At 43.6% G+C, this 22,975-nt stretch overlaps 1 protein-coding gene across 2 annotated transcripts in view; it reads right to left on the bottom strand.

Annotated features, from left to right (window-relative positions):
* The window catches only part of LOC139409248 (glypican-5-like), a 73,553-nt gene that overhangs the window by 21,261 nt on the left and 29,317 nt on the right, over positions 1–22,975 (bottom strand). For both annotated transcript variants that reach the window (XR_011634386.1, XM_071154131.1), the window contains exon 7: positions 8,351–8,471. Coding sequence is in view for 1 of the 2 variants with exons in the window: in XM_071154131.1 (XP_071010232.1) it covers positions 8,351–8,471 (121 nt within the window). In the remaining variant the exon portion in view is untranslated. The remainder of the gene's footprint in view (positions 1–8,350; positions 8,472–22,975) is intronic.

Raw genomic sequence — 22,975 nt, 5'->3', positions numbered from 1 at the left:
ATATTGAGACACAGCTTAGCCTTTTGTTAATCACCCTGTCATCTCAGATTTTCAAAATATGCTTTACAGCCAAAGCTAGACAAGCATTTATGTAAGTTTATTGATAGCCTAGCATAGCATTTTGTCCAGTTAGCAGCAGGTAACTTGGTCAGGGAAATCAGAAAAGCAATCAAATTAAATTGTTTACATTTGATGAGCTTCGGATGTTTTCACTCACGAGACTCCCAGTTAGATAGCCAATGTCCTTTTTTCCAAAAATATTATTTTTGTAGGCGAAATAGCTCCTTTTGTTCTTCACGTTTGACTGAGAAATCGACGACCACCGCCGAACACCGCCCGAACAAGGAGAGGCACCAACTTCGGCGAAAGTCGTGACAGGATGAAAACACAATGATTATTGGATCTTCCATACCAACATGCAAGAATGTATTGGTTGAAGAAGCATCAATAGTACTATACTGAACAAAAATATAAAATGAAACATGTAAAGTTTTGGTCCCATGTTTCATCTCATAAATGTTCCATATGCACAAAAAGCTCATTTCTCTCAAATTTTGGGCACAAATTTGTTTACATCCCTGTTAGTGAGCCTTTCTCCTTTGCCAAGATAATCCATCCGCCTGACAGGTGTGGCATAGCAAGAAACAGCATGATGATTACACAGGTTCACCTTGTGCTGGGGACAATAAAAGGCCACTTTAAAATGTGCTTTGTTGTCACACAACACAACGCCACAGATGTCTCATGTTTTGAGCGAGCGTGCAATAAGCTGCCTTATGGTAGATAAATAGTTTTAGAGAATTTAGCAGTATGTCCAACCAGCCTCACATGTAACCAAGCCAGCCCAGGACCTCCACAACAGGCTTCTTCACCTGCAGGATCGTCTGAGGGGGGTGGGGGTACTGAGGAGTATTTCTGTCTTTGGGTAAAACCTCATTCTAAATTGTTGAGCCTGGCTCCCCAGTGGGTGCACCCCTATCAAGTCATGTGAAATCCATAGATTAGGACTTAATTTATTTTAAATGACTGATTTCCTTTTATGAACTGTAACTCAGTAAAAATCTTTGAAAATGTTGCATGTTGCATTTATATTTTTGTTCACTATATATCCTATAGTAAAAAGGGCTCACTATTGATGTGGCTGCCCTTGGGGCTGTTACTATAGCAGAAGAGCAGATGATTTTGTTGCCCTTGGGGCTGTTACTATAGCAGAAGAGCAGATGATTTTGTTGCCCTTGGGGCTGTTACTATAGCAGAAGAGCAGATGATTTTGTTGTCCTTGGGGCTGTTACTATAGCAGAAGAGCAGATGATTTTGTTGCCCTTGGGGCTGTTACTATAGCAGAAGAGCAGATGATTTTGTTGCCCTTGGGGCTGTTACTATAGCAGAAGAGCAGATGATATTGTTGCCTGCCCTTGGGGCTGTTACTATAGCAGAAGAGCAGATGATTTTGTTGCCCTTGGGGCTGTTACTATAGCAGAAGAGCAGATGATATTGTTGCCTGCCCTTGGGGCTGTTACTATAGCAGAAGAGCAGATGATATTGTTGCCTGCCCTTGGGGCTGTTACTATAGCAGAAGAGCAGATGATATTGTTGCCTGCCCTTGGGGCTGATACTATAGCAGAAGAGCAGATGATTTTGTTGCCCTTGGGGCTGTTACTATAGCAGAAGAGCAGATGATATTGTTGCCTGCCCTTGGGGCTGTTACTATAGCAGAAGAGCAGATGATTTTGTTGCCCTTGGGGCTGTTACTATAGCAGAAGAGCAGATGATTTTGTTGCCCTTGGGGCTGTTACTATAGCAGAAGAGCAGATGATTTTGTTGCCCTTGGGGCTGTTACTATAGCAGAAGAGCAGATGATTTTTGCCTGCCCTTGGGGCTGTTACTATAGCAGAAGAGCAGATGATTTTGTTGCCCTTGGGGCTGTTACTATAGCAGAAGAGCAGATGATTTTGTTGCCCTTGGGGCTGTTACTATAGCAGAAGAGCAGATGATTTTGTTGCCCTTGGGGCTGTTACTATAGCAGAAGAGCAGATGATTTTGTTGTCCTTGGGGCTGTTACTATAGCAGAAGAGCAGATGATATTGCTGCCCTTGGGGCTGTTACTATAGCAGAAGAGCAGATGATTTTGTTGTCCTTGGGGCTGTTACTATAGCAGAAGAGCAGATGATTTTGTTGCCCTTGGGGCTGTTACTATAGCAGAAGAGCAGATGATATTGTTGCCTGCCCTTGGGGCTGTTACTATAGCAGAAGAGCAGATGATATTGCTGCCCTTGGGGCTGTTACTATAGCAGAAGAGCAGATTATTTTGTTGCCCTTGGGGCTGTTACTATAGCAGAAGAGCAGATGATTTTGTTGCCCTTGGGGCTGTTACTATAGCAGAAGAGCAGATGATTTTGTTGCCCTTGGGGCTGTTACTATAGCAGAAGAGCAGATGATTTTGTTGCCCTTGGGGCTGTTACTATAGCAGAAGAGCAGATGATATTGCTGCCCTTGGGGCTGTTACTATAGCAGAAGAGCAGATGATTTTGTTGTCCTTGGGGCTGTTACTATAGCAGAAGAGCAGATGATTTTGTTGCCCTTGGGGCTGTTACTATAGCAGAAGAGCAGATGATTTTGTTGTCCTTGGGGCTGTTACTATAGCAGAAGAGCAGATGATTTTGTTGCCCTTGGGGCTGTTACTATAGCAGAAGAGCAGATGATTTTGTTGTCCTTGGGGCTGTTACTATAGCAGAAGTGCAGATGATTTTGTTGCCCTTGGGGCTGTTACTATAACAGAAGAGCAGATGATTTTGTTGTCCTTGGGGCTGTTACTATAGCAGAAGAGCAGATGATTTTGTTGTCCTTGGGGCTGTTACTATAGCAGAAGAGCAGATGATTTTGTTGTCCTTGGGGCTGTTACTATAGCAGAAGTGCAGATGATTTTGTTGCCCTTGGGGCTGTTACTATAACAGAAGAGCAGATGATTTTGTTGCCCTTGGGGAGACGACAACACTTTTTTGCACTGGCCAAATGTCACCAACAGACTAGGGTGACATGCTTTAAAACTGAAAACTAATGCTGTTGGTTCAATAGAAATAATAGTTTGGAATCACATACTGTACAGTATGCTGATTTCATAAGAGTGCTTTGCATTTCCCATGGTCTACAGTCCACTAACTCAGGGTTTCTCAAACTCGGTCCTGGGGCCCCTCCTGGGTGCACTTTTCTTTCTTTCTAGCACTGCACAGCTGATTCAAATAATCAAAGCTTGATGATGCGGTGTAGTTATTTGGTAAAAATGGTGCACCCAGGGGTGGCCCCAGGACAGGGTTTGGGAAACCCTGTACTAACTCAAGGTCCAATCCTACTGATTGATGATTACATCACACGTGTAAGTGATTAGGGGCCTATTCATGTATCTCAACGTATTCAAGTAGATGTAATTATTTGTTCTTCATTGTGTACCAAATTAAACCCTGGTCCTCCCTGCCCCCCCAGAGTTCCACTACATTGAGACCCTGTGAGGTCTTATAAGCACATTAACCTTGCGTAACATAATTGCATTTCCACAAATTAAAAGTCTAATTTAATAGCCTTATTCATGAGTTCACGGAGAAAAGCAATTGGCTGCAGTTAACGTTGTATGGAGAGTTAACGTTGTAGTTAACGTTGTATGGAGAGTTAACGTTGTAGTTAATGTTGTATGGAGAGTTAACGTTGTAGTTAACGTTGTATGGAGAGTTAACGTTGTAGTTAACGTTGTATGGAGAGTTAACGTTGTATGGAGAGAGCTAGTTTGCGGATCATAAGGGCAAGAAGTGAAGAGTTGAAAAAAGAAAATAAATAAAAAATAATAACAATTAAAATGTCCCCGGCTGTGACGTTGGCCTAATCAACTCCTATTATCAATGGCATTAAACCAATTAAATGTTGAGAGGAACCATGGCAACCATAGCTGCGACTGATTGGCTTCTACCTATGTGGCTACATGCATTTTTTTTTCCCACTGACTGACATGTTCCAGGTGATTGTCTTTTTTGAACAGTAAATTTAATTGCACTGCTCTGTTAGAAATCACACAGAAAATCTCAAATGCGAGCATATTGTACTTTCTTATAGAGTCCTTGAAAGGGTCTGGGAAACACAAAAGACTTGGATTAAAAGCAAAATGGAAAGAAAACACTGGATCTCTTCAGGCAGTCTGAACATCTATTCAACGAGCCACACAGTAACCCAGAGACAATGACAAATATATACCAGCATGGCAACAGCTCAGCTCAACCCCTTTTCAAATCACATACTTGATTTGTTCTATACTATTGTGCCACCACCTCCCACTGACTGACAAACACTTGTGCCATTGCAATGATTTAGGCCTTCAAATTCCTTATCCAATCACACCTAGCTTTACCTATTTATTATTCACTTTTCAATTACATGTATATTTCTCTTTGTCCCTTAATTTGTGCTCTCTTCTCCAAATCTACCTCTCTCCAGATCCTCCTCTTCTGGTTGTATTCTAATGTTTAATTTTTTTGTTTATTATTTTACCCCGTTTTCTCCCCAATTGGTAATTACAGTCTTGTCCCATCGCTGCAACTCCCGTATGGACTCGGGAGAGGCGAAGGTCGAGAGCCGTGCGTCCTCCGAAACACGACCCAACCAAGCCGCACTGCTTCTTGACACAATGCCCGCTTAACCCGGTAGCCAGCCACACCAATGTGTCGGAGGAAACACCGTACACCTGGTGACCGTGTCAGCGTGCATGTGCCCAGCCCACCACAGGAGTCACTAGAGCGCGATGGGACAAGGACATCCCTGTCGGCCAGACCCTCCCCTAACCAGGACGACGCTGGGCCAATTGTGCGCCGCCCCATGGGTCTCCTGGTCGCGGCCGGCTGTGACAGAGCCTGGACTCAAACCAGGATCTCTAGGGGCACAGCTAACACTGTGATGCAGTGCCTTAGACCACTGTGCCACTTGGGGGGCCCACATTGTATTCTAATGTTTCATGTTTAATTGCATGATAGCATCCCAATCCCACTCTCCTCGCCCTTAATTGCCCTCGTTGTGTATGTGTGGTCTGTGTGTGTGTGTGTGTGTGTGTGTGTGTGTGTGTGTGTGTGTGTGTGTGTGTGTGTGTGAGTGAGAGAGCCTGCATGTGTGATCATTCACATCTGTGTATGTGTGTCAGGAGAACATTAAGCCTTTACAGTGCCATGAATTGACTTCCTGTTTCTGTGATTGCTTCTTAATGAGCTTTTTTGCAGGATTGATGCTATTCATAAAAAACAGTGTTAGCTCATTGAAACCTCTGTTAGTCTTTTCATGAAGAATGACAGAAAAAGCTCTTTTTACAACCATCCTAGAGGGACTCAACAAACCTAGCGGTGGGGGATTTTCTTATACCTTAATGTACTTGTGAGCGTGTGTGGTGGCCGGTTCTCCTATGGTGTTAGTCAAGGCTCATGGGTATTGAAGTAACATTTAAAACAGGCAAAACATGACATATTGTCATGCACAGAAATAAATCCCCAATAAATCTTAACATTACTAAAATCTGATTTATAAATAATTTATTATGGGAAAACCTACAGGGCACTGGCAGCATGCACACTACTCAATCGTAGAAGATAAATCTTGTGCATAAATTATCATAGAAAAAAATAGTATTAAGCCTCAACCTCATTTTTCCATGATGCTAATTTCACATGATTAAATGACCGAACAACTGGGATAAACAGTCAAGAACAGATTACAACTACATCATTTTTTCTGCTCTGTTTTGCTAAACTCTCTCCTCTTTCTTTCTTTCTTTCTTTCTTTCTTTCTCTCTCTCTCTCTCTCTCTCTCTCTCTCTCTCTCTACATGTTGTCATCTCAGGATCTTACACTGTACTGTGATAGACACATTGCTAGGCCAACATAATATTTTAAGACTGATGTTGTGAAAACCTATAGTGTATTTCCTGTAATAGTCAGAACGTTCTGGTTCAGACTGGGTCAAAAGGAAACCAAAGCAATGTCAGCCAGATAGGGCCTCAGCCTCAACCTCACCAGAGCAGCTATCACAGCAAATAAAGCCAGGCTTTCTGAAATCCAGTGAGGATTTTCTATTATTTCACAGTGGAGGAAATTTGAAATAAATTCAGGAAATCAAATGAAATTATTCTTTGTGGTTGAAGATTCCTCCCTTTCAAATGAACATTGGTACAAAAATCACACACGGGGATAAATCTAACAACCTAAATCTTATCTCTTAAGTGTGAGATGTTCGTTATAGAGGTGAGCAGGGTCCCAGTCAGGGTTAGAAAAACAAGCACACTGACAATATGGCTGTGAACGTTGTGAACATTCTTTCTCCCCTTAGGTAGAGTGGCCATAAAACACATGTAATCCTGTAAATCCCTGTTCTTTCTCACATTGAGCTCTTAGCCACCCCAACGTGCTTACAGTGACTCCTCAGCTTTCTACTCCCCTCCCCACCTCTCTGATAGACTTTCCCAGCCTCTGGCTGCTTTGAACCGACAGGCTGCTCTGTTCGGGCCAGGCCCACAGAAACTAACTCAGCCACGTCTGCTTTTAATGGAGTAATAAGAGACAGAAGTGAAATGGCTCCCAGAGGGCCAGATGAGCTGTGTGCCTCTCCTCGATCCCCTACCAGAAACAGCTGAAACAATGGGTTGGCCACCAAGAATACCTTTTTTAGCACCCCGGCTATTGTCCCGCTAACAGCCGATATGATCACTTATTGCATTAGGCTGGGGTGATAACAGGGGAAATTCTCACTCTCACACCAAGCACGGAAGACAGTCTGATCTGATGGCTTTACAGGGCATACTCCGCTTCAAACTGGCTCCAGATAACATATATAAACAATGGTCTCAACCAGAAAATTGTAATTATAAGACTGAATAAAGTTGGCTAAAAATTAAAATATGAATCTGTATAACACTGACCCATTTTAGATTAAGATAAGTTATTTTGGGCACACACACTGTTAGGACACTTCTAGCAAAGCAAAAAAACACCAGAACTCTGTGTGAAAGACCAGACAACAGCTAAAGAGAGAAAGAAAAACTGAGTAGACAGAGAAATATAGTAGCAGAGAGTGAGAGTGACAGAGAGAGACAGTGGGTGGAGTGTGGGGGTGAGACCACCACAGCACAACAGGACTCAGCGGGCCTAGTAGCCTTTCAGCTCCACAAAGGTCAGAACAGAGCTCCTAGCAGCCCAGCCAGGCAGGGAGGGACTGTTCCCTGAGCGTCTCTGCAGTCTGCACAAAGACTCTCAGGAGAGTCTGAGGGGAAAATTAGCTTTGGCTTCTTGTTGAGGGAACGTTCAGGTTAAACAACATTTACATGACAAAAGTCTGACTTCAATGCGTCTCCTCTGAATCTGCTGACCTGTTGAATGGCTCCACCATTCCTGAGGTTGAAGACCTCAAAAAAGACTCACTGTTAGTCTGTAATTGTGTCTACCGGGTATGTGTGGAATGAGGCAGCAGATTGAAGGACCCACCTCCAGTTCTAAGCACACACCTGGCATCTTATCTAGGCCTAAAGTGCCAGTAGCTAACAAACATTATTTGAGCTCTTAGACTTGGAGGTGTAGGGAGTGACAGAAGGCGACTGCCTGAAAACTAATTATGGAACCGACATACTGCAACTCCTAGGCAATGTCTGTCCTCCCATTGCCGGGGGCCAGATTTCCCCAGCTGTGAAATCGCTGGCACTTCCGTGGGCACCCAGCCATTAAGAGCACTGGGTTCGCATCTATCAGAGGGACAGGGCTGTTTGCTCAAATCCTCCAAGACACCACCAATTACCACACACACATACATCAGGGGAGGAGGGGAGGAGGCTGGGACCAGACAGTACACTGTGTGACCCATCCTTCCTGCCTCGCTGACCCCGCAGGCTCCTCCTCCATGATGATTTGCATTGAGCTCCTTTATCTATAATGCATCAGTGGGTTATTGTATTCCATTCTCATAGTGAATGTCCCAGTGAATGCCTGAGCAATAGCGGGGCTGATTTACTATCTAAGTATCTGTGATGGGTCTACCAGGACAATTTAGTCAGATTTGTCTGGCATATCCACGTCTGTGAGCTAGCTGGCTGGCTGATCCTAGCTCTCAGGCCTCCAGAGACCGATGTCTGAATCCACTCCAATGGCATGGTTTGTACCGAACACCGAACACCAAGCAACAAAACACACAAATCTAGGCCATTTACCACAACTGGTGGGAACAGCAACTAAGTGGAAAGGTTGTGTCAGAATAGTATGTGACTGACATGTTGGTGTCATCAGTGGTCATGTTTACAGTCAGATTTAAGTGAAGAAGGAACAGTGGTAATGAGACGTACCTGTTTGAACTGTTCTAGTTTGTCTCTAGCTGCCACTAGGATGGGGTCAATGCTGCGGACCTTAATCTCTGGGTTGTTTTTCTGGGCCTGAAGGCCATTTCCCACAACACGGCCCACATAACTGAGGAGGGGAGAGAGAGGAGAGAGAATGGAGAGTTTAATACAAACAGTTTCTGTAGCACAATGACTTGTGAATATTGATATATTGTCTATGAAAGTAACACATGAAAGTATTTGTGTAAGGAGTGCAAATGTAATGGCAGAGTAAACCTTTTCAATTTCGTGTCTGAATAGCCTAGTTCCTTGGCCATTCATAACAATAGCACATATTTATTCTCAGCACCATGGTCTGCATGTCGTGAGATCAGTTCACCTCACCTCTGAACCTGCCTACACAGACAGCCATTCCACTAGCCCAGGGCTCTCCAACCCTGGTCCTGGAGAGCTACAGTCTTGTAGGTTTTCACTCCAACCCTAATTTAGCACACCTGATTCTAATAATCAGCTGGTTGATAAAGTGAATCAGGATAGTTACAACTGGGGTTGGTAGTGCTCCAGGAACAGAGTTAGAGAGCCCTGCCCTAGCCTGATATAAGGTGATTAACTATGCCCTTTTTAACATCAATTTTTCTTTCATCATAAGAATTGCGGGGCATTTGAGCTGTGTGATTCCGCCTCAGAGCCCAGCTCTTCCTTGAAGCTGGCCTAGAGTGGTGAGTTGTGCTGTCTGACCCAGCCAGGCCGCCACTGGGATCAATGGAGTTTAGACGGCCTTCCTCACTGACATAAATGATTCATTAGGAAGTCAAACAGCTGGAGCGGATTGGTGAAAATAGGAGGCATGACTGCAAATCCAGGTATTGAGCGACCTCACAGCCAGAGATGGGAGAGGAGAGGAAAGGGCAGATGGCTGTTTATCAGGAATAATGAGAGGAGAGGAGGATAGGAGGAGACCAGTATCCTCCTCATTACAGCCCAGTGTCAGGGTAAACACGTCAGATGCAGACACACCGCAGGACTCAGTAATGATGCATTTGCATTTTTGTGATTCCACTAATTACGAGGAGGAGGGCGTGAGATGAGACACAACAAAGGACACAGTGTCAACCATAGTGATCGAAGAGTGGGATGCATCTCTCTCTCGCTCCCTCTCTCTCTCTCCATCTCTCTTATCCATTTCTCTCTTTCATGTATATTTTCTGTGCCACCTCTTCATCTCTGTAGAGGGACAATGGTTGAGTTAATCAGAAGGTTTTGTGAGCAGTAGTTAGAGTAAAATACTTTATCTGCTTGTCTCAGCAACTCAGTTGATCAATAGGTGAAGTTAAAGATGAAATGTTAAATTGGTTAAGACACTGAATTAGATTGACCCTAGATGACCTATTGGAGTCCTATTGAAGGCCATCTGGGGTCAATCTCAAATCTATTGAAAAGCTTAAACATAGCTTTCAAAACCACAAGATAGAAAGACTGACAGTGAGGGAGAGACTGACTAAGGTCCGGGGCAGACTGTGAAGGTCTAATGCACCACAGAACAGGCTTTTTCCACAGAACAGATTAGAGCCTCTGTAGAGGGAGAGGTGGATGGATGGATGGATGGATAAGTAGGGCGAAGCAGCTCTGACAGAGCAGACCCTTGTCCCTAACTCCCTGAGCTACCCCAGGAAGTTTGGGGGAGTACACAGTCATCACCACAATCTCAAATTCCAAAATATAGAACACATAATACACACACAAAATACACTCATACACAATCATGTGGGTACACACCCACCCACGCATGCATGCACTCACACACATTGGCGAGAGAGCGAGCCTGGAGCCACACATGGGATTTCCTTACTGGAGAGAACTCTGGGGCTAGGAGGTAACAGAGATTCCTCCTGCAGCACTCCTGTAGATGTCAAAGCGCAGGTGTTTCACGGCTAACGAATCCAGCCAAGAGCATCATGGAGCTCCAGAGGCCACACCTACATGCCCTCTGCTGCAGCCCCCAGACTACAACAATGATGTATAACATAAACCCTGAACCTGACATGATACAGACACATGGACATTCCAGAGAGATGATCCATTGGATTGTTGATCATCTAATGTGAGTGTGTTCCATGAGAACCACTATTGTGAGGTCAATTCACCTCAACCACTGTAGAAAACAAATCGATTGCAGGGTTAACATTACAAGTGTGTTGCCAGGAAAGTTAAGGCATATTTTTCATTTTGATGTTCAGTATATAAAATACTGCTGTCACAACAGTGTTATCAGTGGATGGTCTGAAGATATGTGTATATACATCTGCTATCCCTCAGGGCATCCAGCCTAGCCTCAGAGAATGACAATGAGAGAAACACAGGCAAAGCACTCCAACATCGTAATAACATCAGCAGTTCCGCATTAACACTGTCCCTGCAACCAGTTTAATGGTGCATGTTTGTGTGAGGTAGATCAAACTGTGGGTAATCAGAAAGCGCCACAGGAGTGACGTGCTGCATGTGACTGTAAATAAATGAATCCAATCTGAGCGAGCCTCCACGCAGTGTCGAGGATGAACTCTGACCCCTGCCTCACTGGGTCTATCTGCCTAGCTACTGCTGGAGAATTCATTATAGTAGGCCTATCTGCTGCTTCAATAACAAGCTAGTACAGGCAGCCACAGATAGCAGGTAGAACCAGTGGTGCGTATTCATGGAAGCCAAGGGAAGCCAGGCTTCTCCAAAAATGTACAAAAAAATACATATATAATAATAATTTTCTCTTTTGTCTATCCTTGTTTCATAATGTTCCTTCAATTTGCAAGAGGCTGAATGTAACTCACCGGAGAAAGCATCCAAGCGAGGGAAACAGCACCCCTCTGTCTCTGTATGTGTAGGCCATCTATCTGATGCTCTCTGGTCAAAGAGAGTTTGACATTGTTGCCGACCCTATCGTTGAATACAAGGGAAGCCAGTGAGCATTTGGCCTCCCTTGATAAAAAAAGTATCAAATAATAGCCAATCAGCGTTGCGCTACACTGAGTGAGCTCAACTGTGAATGGTCCTGGCGCACCCAAAAAAAAGTGTCAAGGGAAGCCAGTTTGGATTTGGCTTCACTCCAATCACATCACATCGAGAGCAATACGTCATTGACAGAAAGAACTTGATTTGTTGCATCTCGTTACGTTGTTGTCCTCCGGTGCCTAGCTAGCTAGCAAAAATTGTCCCTTTCCTAAATTAGCCATGGATGGAGATAGGGATTTGGACTTGTGGTTTTACTTAATTCTCTGTACTGGCAAATGATTATAACAGCGATGCTGATTCAATAATAAATTCATACATTGTGCCCCTGGACTGAGAGGGTGGAAGTTCAATATGTAGCTAGCCAGGCCTAATCGCCCAACGTCAGTGCCCAACCTCACTAATGCTCTTGCGGCTGAAAAGCCTTCCCAGAAGCATGGAGGCTGTTATAATAGCAAAGGGGAGACCAGCTCCATATTGATTTTGGAATGAGATGATCAACGGGCAGTTGTCCACATACTTTTATGTGCCATATAGTGTAGGTTGTAATATGGCATTTTGGGAGGCTTGGCTTCCCCAGTGATTTCACCCATGCACCGCTACTTGGCACTGTTCATTTTCTTTGGGGACATAATTAATTCTATATCCAAGGCAGTATGACGAACACACACACACACACACACATAGCAGCTAAACCATGCATCATAGCCTGACCCAGAACCCAGTTAATGAGGATTTATTCCCGTCACTGCTCAACATGGCCACAATACTTAACATAAAGTTGAACCATTACACTGTATTTTTCTCTGGTCTCTATTTATCTTTAGGGGGCTGTGAATATTCATAGTCATTATGGGGGATTCATCAAATGCTCAATCAACTACAAAGACGACCACAACGGGCCTCCATTAACTAGTTTCCAAAGCCAGGGGAGGTTGATGGGAAGATGTTCTCTGTTGTGGTTGCTGTCGGTGGTTGGGTGCTGACGACGGACCCATAGGTCTGTGGATGGGTGCCAACTACACTGGGAGCCCATTAGGGGCACATGTGACTTTAATCAGGCTATCTGATTGGTTCAACTCTATTCTAACACATCCTGCCAATTTTTCTCGTGCACACCATAGTAATTTATAGGATCTCTGTGTGATGCACACTCACTGAATCACATTGGGAGAATCCTGAATATTATGCATGTATCTGGACATGTACTCAATAAAAAACAACCACACATTGAGAGTAAATATGATCATGATTATGATCGTGTGCTCATTATATCGACTATACTGAAGTATTGACCCACTGCACTAAAATCCAATACCATACACAGAGTACAATGACTATGACTATGCACAATGACTATGCTAAACACATATACAGTGCCTTGCGAAAGTATTCGGCCCCCTTGAACTTTGCGACCTTTTGCCACATTTCAGGCTTCAAACATAAAGATATAAAACTGTATTTTTTTGTGAAGAATCAACAACAAGTGGGACACAATCATGAAGTGGAACGACATTTATTGGATATTTCAAACTTTTTTAACAAATCAAAAACTGAAAAATTGGGCGTGCAAAATTATTCAGCCCCCTTAAGTTAATACTTTGTAGCGCCACCTTTTGCTGCGATTACAGCTGTAAGTCGCTTGGGGTATGTCTCTATCAGTTTTGCACATCGAGAGACTGACATTTTTTCCCATTCCTCCTTGCAAAACAGCTCGAGCTCAGTGAGGTTGGATGGAGAGCATTTGTGAACAGCAGTTTTCAGTTCTTTCCACAGATTCTCGATTGGATTCAGGTCTGGACTTTGACTTGGCCATTCTAACACCTGGATATGTTTATTTTTGAACCATTCCATTGTAGATTTTGCTTTATGTTTTGGATCATTGTCTTGTTGGAAAACAAATCTCCGTCCCAGTCTCAGGTCTTTTGCAGACTGCATCAGGTTTTCTTCCAGAATGGTCCTGTATTTGGCTCCATCCATCTTCCCATCAATTTTAACCATCTTCCCTGTCCCTGCTGAAGAAAAGCAGGCCCAAACCATGATGCTGCCACCACCATGTTTGACAGTGGGGATGGTGTGTTCAGCTGTGTTGCTTTTACGCCAAACATAACATTTTGCATTGTTGCCAAAAAGTTCAATTTTGGTTTCATCTGACCAGAGCACCTTCTTCCACATGTTTGGTGTGTCTCCCAGGTGGCTTGTGGCAAACTTTAAACAACACTTTTTATGGATATCTTTAAGAAATGGCTTTCTTCTTGCCACTCTTCCATAAAGGCCAGATTTGTGCAATATACGACTGATTGTTGTCCTACGGACAGAGTCTCCCACCTCAGCTGTAGATCTCTGCAGTTCATCCAGAGTGATCATGGGCCTCTTGGCTGAATCTCTGATCAGTCTTCTCCTTGTATGAGCTGAAAGTTTAGAGGGACGGCCAGGTCTTGGTAGATTTGCAGTGGTCTGATACTCCTTCCATTTCAATATTATCGCTTGCACAGTGCTCCTTGGGATGTTTAAAGTTTGGGAAATCTTTTTGTATCCAAATCCGGCTTTAAACTTCTTCACAACAGTATCTCGGACCTGCCTGGTGTGTTCCTTGTTCTTCATGATAATCTCTGCGCTTTTAACGGACCTCTGAGACTATCACAGTGCAGGTGCATTTATACGGAGACTTGATTACACACAGGTGGATTGTATTTATCATCATTAGTCATTTAGGTCAACATTGGATCATTCAGAGATCCTCACTGAACTCCTGGAGAGAGTTTGCTGCACTGAAAGTAAAGGGGCTGAATAATTTTGCACGCCCAATTTTTCTGTTTTTGATTTGTTAAAAAAGTTTGAAATATCCAATAAATGTCGTTCCACTTCATGATTGTGTCCCACTTGTTGTTGATTCTTCACAAAAAAAATACAGTTTTATATCTTTATGTTTGAAGCCTGAAATGAGGCAAAAGGTTGCAAAGTTCAAGGGGGCCGAATACTTTCGCAAGGCACTGTAGTATACTGTAGTGAAAATGAGAATACTGAACTAAGCTTAGAGACAGAGAGAGGCTGTTTTCTCACAGTAATTAGTGACCAAGTCAATTAGCCAGGATCTGTTTGCATCTGGGTTGTTAACCATTCAAATGAATCATCCCATAAAGAGACACAGAGACAAATGTTTACCCTAAAAAGCCAATGGCTCCCCAAGACCAGCTGATGTTCCCACACATCTCTTCTCTCTCCTCTGAAAACTACACACACACATTATGGTATAGGTCCAGCTGAAATGTATAATATATATTCTATTCCTAGATTACACACTAGGCACACTGCTATCCACTCACTAGGCAAACCTGGCTTTTACTCAAGGTCCAAACAACTTGATTCGACTGATTATGCCAACTCCTGAACTGGAGACAGAGAACAAATCAGTTCAGTCCAGATCAGAGGTATTATCAGCTGATGCCTCCCTGTATGGGATGGATATGAAAAGAGAGTGACACTGTGACCACTTGGCTATGTGTTGCATAGAGTCTTACTCCAGCCTCTCTCCTGTTGGGCAAGGCCTTAAACTCAGTGACCCTCCAGTTCATCTAAACCTCCAGGCTATGAAGTAGAACAGAGTGCTTGCTCAGTGAGTCAGCCTGGGCGACAGAGAGAGAGAGAGAGAGCTGTATGTCTGCTCAGCTGAGGAAACACATAACCTAATAGAGCCATAATGGAGGACTGAGCAGACACAGACCACAAAAAACGGAGGCTGTCATACCGTGGCAGTTCAAAACGACTCATGCCCTAAAAAACAAGACATTATTGTTCAAAGCTATGCGGAGCAAAACCGTACGGCTAAGAGGGACTGGGTGGAAATGATTAGCCTATACACCACATAGCATGTCAAATTATACCGTTGCACATTCTGGGGTGTATGTGACTCAGCACTCAGTGCTGGCCACACAGTTCTGCTCCAGCTCCACAGCCTGGAGCCTCCACTCTGGTCTGGTCTTGTAGCCCAGCTGATGTGGCCTGGCCCTGGTCTGGCACAGAGTTGTGGTCAGAAGCGGGCTGACAGATAGAGACTTAGCTCGTGCTCTTTAGGTACATTCCTCTGATGTGAAACGCATTTGAAATGCAAACCAGCAACCCCAAAACCACAGTGTGCCCAGCACTATGGAAGTCCACTGTGTGCTCGCCCAAAACACAAACAAATAGACTGTGGCCACGGTAACGGGACACATCCCAAAAGCCCCTCCACCACCGAGGATCATGGGAGCCAAAGAGGGAGGCTTGGCTGAGTGCACTGCTGTGATGTGTGACGGTCCACACCACTCTCCCTCCCTCCCCTATGACGACTACCAGTAGTAATGTATGCCTTCTATCTTGATTTAGGACAGTCCAATTTGCAATAACAAACAGTCACAGACAGAAACATTGGGTCCTAATTCAGAGATAATCTGAGATGCAAAATATAATATATTTGAAAGGTCTACGGACAGCTGTGTCTGAGAACACACTTATATTGTTGCTTCCTAAGTGGATTTTTTATGCTTTCCCCTGAAGGCCACCAATCCACAGACCTTATTACTTTTATCCTGTTTCATTATCTGCTCCAGGCTCTTAGTGATGACACACAAATACATTGTACTGAATCTCTCTCAACCCAACAGACGATAATTATCTCCCATTAAAAACTCTATTATTACAGACAGCAATCAGATTTTTTTTAAATGCCTGCCAATGTGCAATCATGAACCATGCCGCTCACAGTCCTAAATCCAGCTGGAATCCAGCAGTGTAATTAACATACTTTTCTGTCTCACTCAGGAGGATTCTTTTCCCAAACATATGAGAGAACAACAAGAGTCCATAACAGGGGTGCAGCCGGTCTGCTACATTGAGCAGTAAAACCAAGCCAAAGATGGATAGCTTAGGAGCATTTAACCTTTCAGAGGTTATTTTTTTTCTGTCAAAACATTAAACATTTTATTTTAGAGCATCGCCCTCTTGGGGTGTTTGTGACAAGGAGTTTGTGGCAACGCTGGGATGATGCAGCATGGGGAAAAAAAGGAGATTGATTAACTAGCACAGCTATGAGCTCTGTGTTGTCTGTGTTGGCTCTGGCCTGTGAGGCTTTCTGTGTTGCTGTTGTTGCTGTGTTCATGAAGTGCTTTGATTCAGTGTTTAGTCTTGTTTTTCAATAGCTTGCATCTCATAGCGATAGTGTCTGTAACCTCTAGTGCTAAGAGACAAATCAGCTCTGTTCTGCTGAACTCCAGGATCCAGTTTCCCAGCCAGGAATGAGCAGCAGAGACAGGGCATGGGGCCTCCCGAGTGGCGCATGCACGCTGAGCTGGCTGTACGGTATTTCCTCCGACACATTGGTGCGACTGCCTTCCGGGTTAAGTGAGCTTTGTGTCAAGAAGCAGTGTGGCTTGGCAGGGTTGTGTTTCGGAGGACGCATGGCTCTCGACCTTCGCCTCTCCCTAGTCCGTACGGGAGTTGCAGCGATGGGACAAGACTGTAACTACCAATTGGATACCACGAAATTGGGGAGAAAAAGGGGTAAAAGGACAAAAAAATGTTTTATCATTGATTTAAAAAAGACACAGGGGATGGCGTGGTGCTACATTGCATACCCACTGGCTTCACCTGGCTAGTGTTCTAGTCGACGGAAATGATCTGTTCTGAGAAACATCACTCAGGACACCAGTGGTTTTTCCTTCCATAGCGCTGGACTGGACAGCATCACAATAATTGTAACCGCCAGCCAACGACTTCCCACTTAAAACCAGGGCCACGATGAATCTGACAATAACCTGGGTCTAGACCTCAGCCCAGTGAGGCAACCAGGCACATGGCACATGTGGCCAGCTGCAGCTTCTGATTGGCTATGTGACCAGCAGCTGCCTTGTGGGAGGTGATTTGGAGACAACTTTTAAGAGGAGGGAATCACCAGGAAGTGTCATGCCCCTTAACAAGATATCCATCAGTGGAATACACAGCATAGCAGACACATTATATGCCGCTAAGTACCTGATTGGAGGTGACAGATCCCGCCATGTAATCACTAGCTATCTTAAAACGCTAAACTCCAAGAGCCCCTGAGGTTCCCCCGTTTTAATGCTACTCCTACTCTTTATGGTCAAAGAGGAGAGTTAGATGAAAAAGCCACCGCTGAATTACTCCTGTGATTCCTGTTTTATGAGGTTGTTAGGTAACAGAAGACACTGCGTGCCAGAGGTGCCTGGGGCCATGGGGGGACCTGGAGGGTCAGAGTTCACCCCTGTACCTGACATCCCTGATGACAGGCGGCAGGCAGGCAGGAAACCTGCATGTGCAGCGGGGAGGCCCTGGCATTTACCATGTTCAAAATGCACCAACTTGACTCTGTCCATCAATCAGGAAAACTACTTGTTCCTGAGGGGTGAATGTGTATGTGAGTGGGAAGAAAGGGGGGTTAACACTTTCACTTTAGCTTCTCTGACTAACGGTGTCCTCTTTAACGTCACTCATGGCTACCACCACCATGCTTCACCGTAGGGATGGTGCCAGGTTTCCTCCAGTTCAATCTTGGTTTCATCAAACCAGAGAATCTTGTTTCTCAGGATCTGAGAGTCCTTTAGGTGCCTTTTGGCAAACTCTAAGCGGGTTGTCATGTACTGAGGATTGGCTTCCGTCTGGCCACTCTACCATAAAGACCTGATTGGTGGAGTGCTACAGAGATGATTGTCCTTCTGGAAGATTCTCCCATCTCCACAGACCTCATGGCTTGGTTTTTGCTCTGACATGCACTATCAACTGAGGGACCTTATATAGACAGGTGTGTGCCTTTCCAAATCATGTCCAATCAATTGAATTTACCACAGGTGGACTCCAATCAAGTTGTAGAAACAGATCAATGATGATCAATGAAACAGGATGCACCTGAGCTCAATTGAGTCTCATAGCAAAGGTTCTAAATACTTATGTAAATAAGGTATTTCTGTTTTTTTTTTTATATATATACATTTGCAAAAATGTCTAAAAATATGTTTTCACTTCGTCATTATGTAGTATTGTGTGTAGATTGATGAGGATGTTTGATATTTAATCCATTTTAGAATAAGGCTGTAATGTAACAAAATGTGGAAAACGTCAAGGGGTCTGAATACTTTCCGAATGCACTGTAATAAAGTGGGTTAGGTCTACTCTATATCAATTAGCATACCACTTGAGTTTCACACCTGGTAGTTTGATGGATGGGACTACCAGCTCTCTGTAACCTAGAGGGCAACCAGTGGGTCCGTCTCCTCTATACCATGTTTCTTGTAGGATGACAATGTCTGTAATTCAAATTTCTTTGATGAAGTCCTGGTTCCTGCTCTTTAGGCCAAATCAGATGACCTTAGGCCTTGTACTGTATATTCCAAGATGAGATAGTAAAAGCTTGTTCTCTCTCTCTCTCTCTCTCTCTCTCTCTCTCTCTCTCTCTCTCTCTCTCTCTCTCTCTCTCTCTCTCTCTCTTCAATTTAAGAGCTTTATTGGCATGGGAAACATACAGTGGGGAGAACAAGTATTTGATACACTGGCGATTTTGCAGGTTTCCCTACTTACAAAGAATGTAGAGGTCTGTAATTTTTATCATAGGTACACTTCAACTGTGAGAGATGGAATCACAGTGTATGATTTTTAAGTAATTAATTTGCATTTTATTGCATGACATAAGTATTTGATACATCAGAAAAGCAGAACTTAATATTTGGTACAGAAACCTTCGTTTGCAATTACAGAGATCATACGTTTCCTGTAGTTCTTGACCAGGTTTGCACACACTGCAGCAGGGATTTTGGCCTACTCCTCCATACAGACCTTCTCCAGATCCTTCAGGTTTCAGGGCTGTCGCTGGGCAATACAGACTTTCAGCTCCCTCCAAAGATGTTCTATTGGGTTCAGGTCTGGAGACTGGCTAGGCCATTCCAGGACCTTGAGATGCTTCTTACGGAACCACTCCTTAGATGCCCTGGCTGTGTGTTTCGGGTCGTTGTCATGCTGGAAGACCCAGCCACGACCCATATTCAATGCTCTTACTGATGCTATATAACAAAGTATTGAGATAAACTTTTGTTATTGACCAAATACTTATTTTCTACCATAATTTGCAAATAAATTAATAAAAAATCCTACAATGTGATTTTCTGGATTTTTTTCCCCTCATTTTGTCTGTCATAGTTGAAGTATACCTATGATGAAAATTACAGACCTCTCTAATCTTTTTAAGTGGGAGAACTTGCACAATTGGTGGCTGACTAAATACTTTTTTGCCCCACTGTATCTATCTATATATATATATTTGGGGCGGCAGGTAGCCTAGTGGTTAGAGCGTTGGACTAGTAATCAAAAGGTTACAAGATTGAAAAAAAATCTGTCGTTCTGCCCCTGAACAAGGCAGTTAACCCACTGTTCCTAGGCCGTCCTTGAAAATAAGAATTTGTTCTTAACTGACTTGCCTAGTTAAATAAAGGTAAAATATAAATAAATATATATATATCTGGACCTGCTGTCTTGACCTCGGAATGCTCGGTTATGAAAATGAACATTTGAACATCTTGAATAACGATCTGGCCTTATTGACCAAGTACACTTAAAATATTCACCCGGCTAAGCCAGGAGAGGACACTCCTTGGAGCCTGGTTCCCCTCCAGGTTTCTTCCTAGGTTCTTGCCTTCCAAAAATGAGTTTGTCCTAGCCACTTTGCTTCAGCATCTACATTGCTTGTTCTTTGGGGTTTTAGCCTGAGTATCTGTAAAGCACTTTGTGACAACTACTGATGTATAAATGGATTTATAAAATAAATGTGATTGATTGATTTATTACTACTTACAGGTGCTAGCAAAAGTCTACACACCCCATGCACAGTCTTCACATTTTGCTGCCTTAAAATGTTATCTCAAAACTGAATAAATTAGATTTCTTTCCCTACCAATCTACATAACCTACTCCACATCTATAAACTGAAAGAAACATTATAGAGCATTTTCCACTATTTTTTTTGTCTCGTTTGCCAATGTCCAGTGGCAAGCATACCCATAACTTGATTCTGCCACCACAATACTTACAAATACAGAGGGTTTCACACTACAGTATGTTGTGTTGTATTGGATTTGACCCAAGCCTGTAGTAGTTAATTTAGGCCAAAAAGTTAATTTGCCATGTTGTCTTGCACTATTACTTAATGGTCTTGTTGCAAACAGAATTGTTGATTTGGAGTGGATTTTTAAACACAGGCTTCATTCTTCTCACTTTGTCATACAGGCCAGTAATGTGGAGTGAATGCAATGTTGTTGATCCTCTGTATTTTAATGTATTGTGGTGGAAGCATCATGTTATGGGTATGCTTGTCACCGGCAGGAACTGGGGAGTATGTCAGGATCAAAAGAAATATGAATGAAGCAAAGCCGGGATAAAAAGTTAGAGGAAACCCTGCCTCAGTCTTCTGAATACCGAACCCTGGGATAGAAATGTATTTTTCAGAGGGACAATTACACACATTTTTATGCCAAAGACATACCAGAATGGCTTTGCAATAGGTGTTGAGTATTCCTGAATGGTCCAGCCTCATTCCTGACTTAAATTTGCTTGAAAATCAGACACAAGGTTTGAATATTGTTGTCCATCAATGAATCCCAACCAAATTTACAGAGCTTGAGCAATTTTGACAAAAACAATGGATAAATGTTGCCGTAAGAGTTGTGCAAAGTTGGTAGATTCTTATTCAAAATTATTCACAGCTGAAATGGCTGCCAAAGTCATTTCCACCAAGTCTTAACTGTGGGGTGTGAAGACATATGTAATCAAGACATCTTTGATTTTCATTTTTTAATAATTTAGAAAATGTTCTATAATTTTTCTTTCACCTTGGACATGTGGAGTAGGTTGTGTACATTGTCAGGAAACAAATGCAATTTCATCCATTTTTAGATTTATTTTTAATTAACATCAGCAAAATGTGAAGACTGTGTAAGGGGTGTGTAGACTTTCACTTGGCACTGTAAGAGCATACTCTAACATTTATGTCAGTTAAGACCAGTGTCGAACTGCAGACTAATTAATGCATGTGAGATGACTCTAACACTACATAGCATCATATGTCAAGAGGGTACAGAGAGGGGAAACGACTCTGACACCTGAGACAGTACAGAGAGGGGAAACGACTCTGAAACCTGAGACAGTACAGAGAGGGGAAACGACTCTGAAACCTGAGACAGAACAGAGAGGAGAAACAACTCTGAAACCTGAGACAGTACAGAGAGGGGAAACGACTCTGAAACCTGAGACAGTACAGAGAGGGGAAACGACTCTGAAACCTGAGACAGCACAGAGAGGGGAAACGACTCTGAAACCTGAGACAGTACAGAGAGGGGAAACGACTCTGAAACCTGAGACAGTACAGAGAGGGGAAACGACTCTGAAACCTGAGACAGTACAGAGAGGGGAAACGACTCTGAAACCTGAGACAGCACAGAGAGGGGAAACGACTCTGAAACCTGAGACAGTACAGAGAGGGGAAACGACTCTGAAACCTGAGACAGTACAGAGAGGGGAAACGACTCTGAAACCTGAGACAGCACAGAGAGGGGAAACGACTCTGAAACCTGAGACAGTACAGAGAGGGGAAACAACTCTGAAATCTGAGACAGCACAGAGAGGGGAAACAACTCTGAAACCTGAGACAGTACAGAGAGGGGAAACGACTCTGAAACCTGAGACAGTACAGAGAGGGGAAACGACTCTGAAACCTGAGACAGTACAGAGAGGGGAAACGACTCTGAAACCTGAGACAGTACAGAGAGGGGAAACGACTCTGAAACCTGAGATAGTACAGAGAGGGGAAACAACTCTGAAACCTGAGACAAATACTTGTCTTTTGTCAGACTTTGGTGACTGGGAGAACTTCGCTTCCATGGTGGCGTCACTAGGTTACTACTGTTTACCCTCTTTGTGCTCCCCAAGCCTCTGTTATTCCAGCTTTTATGCTAGGGTGCTGCTCTGTAGGCTGAATAAGGGAGAAGGAAACAGACAGGAAACTGATCCTAACATCCACATTTCATCCCCATGATCAAGGTCAAAGGTGACAGCCATGAACCTGATGAGAGTAAATACAGAAGGTGAGGAGGTGAGGGACAGGGTTTCAGTGGAAGTATGAGCATGTGGGCCCGCAAACTATTTCACAATTACCATTAACTTGGAATTTGACCAATGACCTGTGTGGTCTAGAATTATGCATGTATGTAAGATGTACAGAGCTATGAAGCTCTCAGTTGATTACGGTTATGCCCCTCTGTGTGCTTTCATCCCCCCCAAACCAAACACACTAATACAGACACACAATGCAAGAGGACTCAGCCATGAGGACCATGTGAAGACCATTTGATTACAGTCAGCTGCCAGTAATGCAGCAAGGATGGCATCATCAACAACAAAAACAACAACCACAGAGGCAGTGAGCAGTAAGTCACCTCAGCCCTGACTCTGTCAGGACCCACCCTGGCCCCAGCCTGCCTGTGGGAACACAACCAGTGGTGATTGAGGACTCAATTACTGTGGAATGTCTGCCACAGCACACAATATGACAACGGAGAGCCGGGAAGCAAATCATTCAATACATCGTCACAACAG

The sequence above is a fragment of the Oncorhynchus clarkii genome, chromosome 5 (genome assembly GCF_045791955.1).
Source record: "Oncorhynchus clarkii lewisi isolate Uvic-CL-2024 chromosome 5, UVic_Ocla_1.0, whole genome shotgun sequence".
NCBI classification, from domain to species: domain Eukaryota; kingdom Metazoa; phylum Chordata; class Actinopteri; order Salmoniformes; family Salmonidae; genus Oncorhynchus; species Oncorhynchus clarkii.
This window is presented reverse-complemented; position numbering and strand designations above follow the sequence as displayed.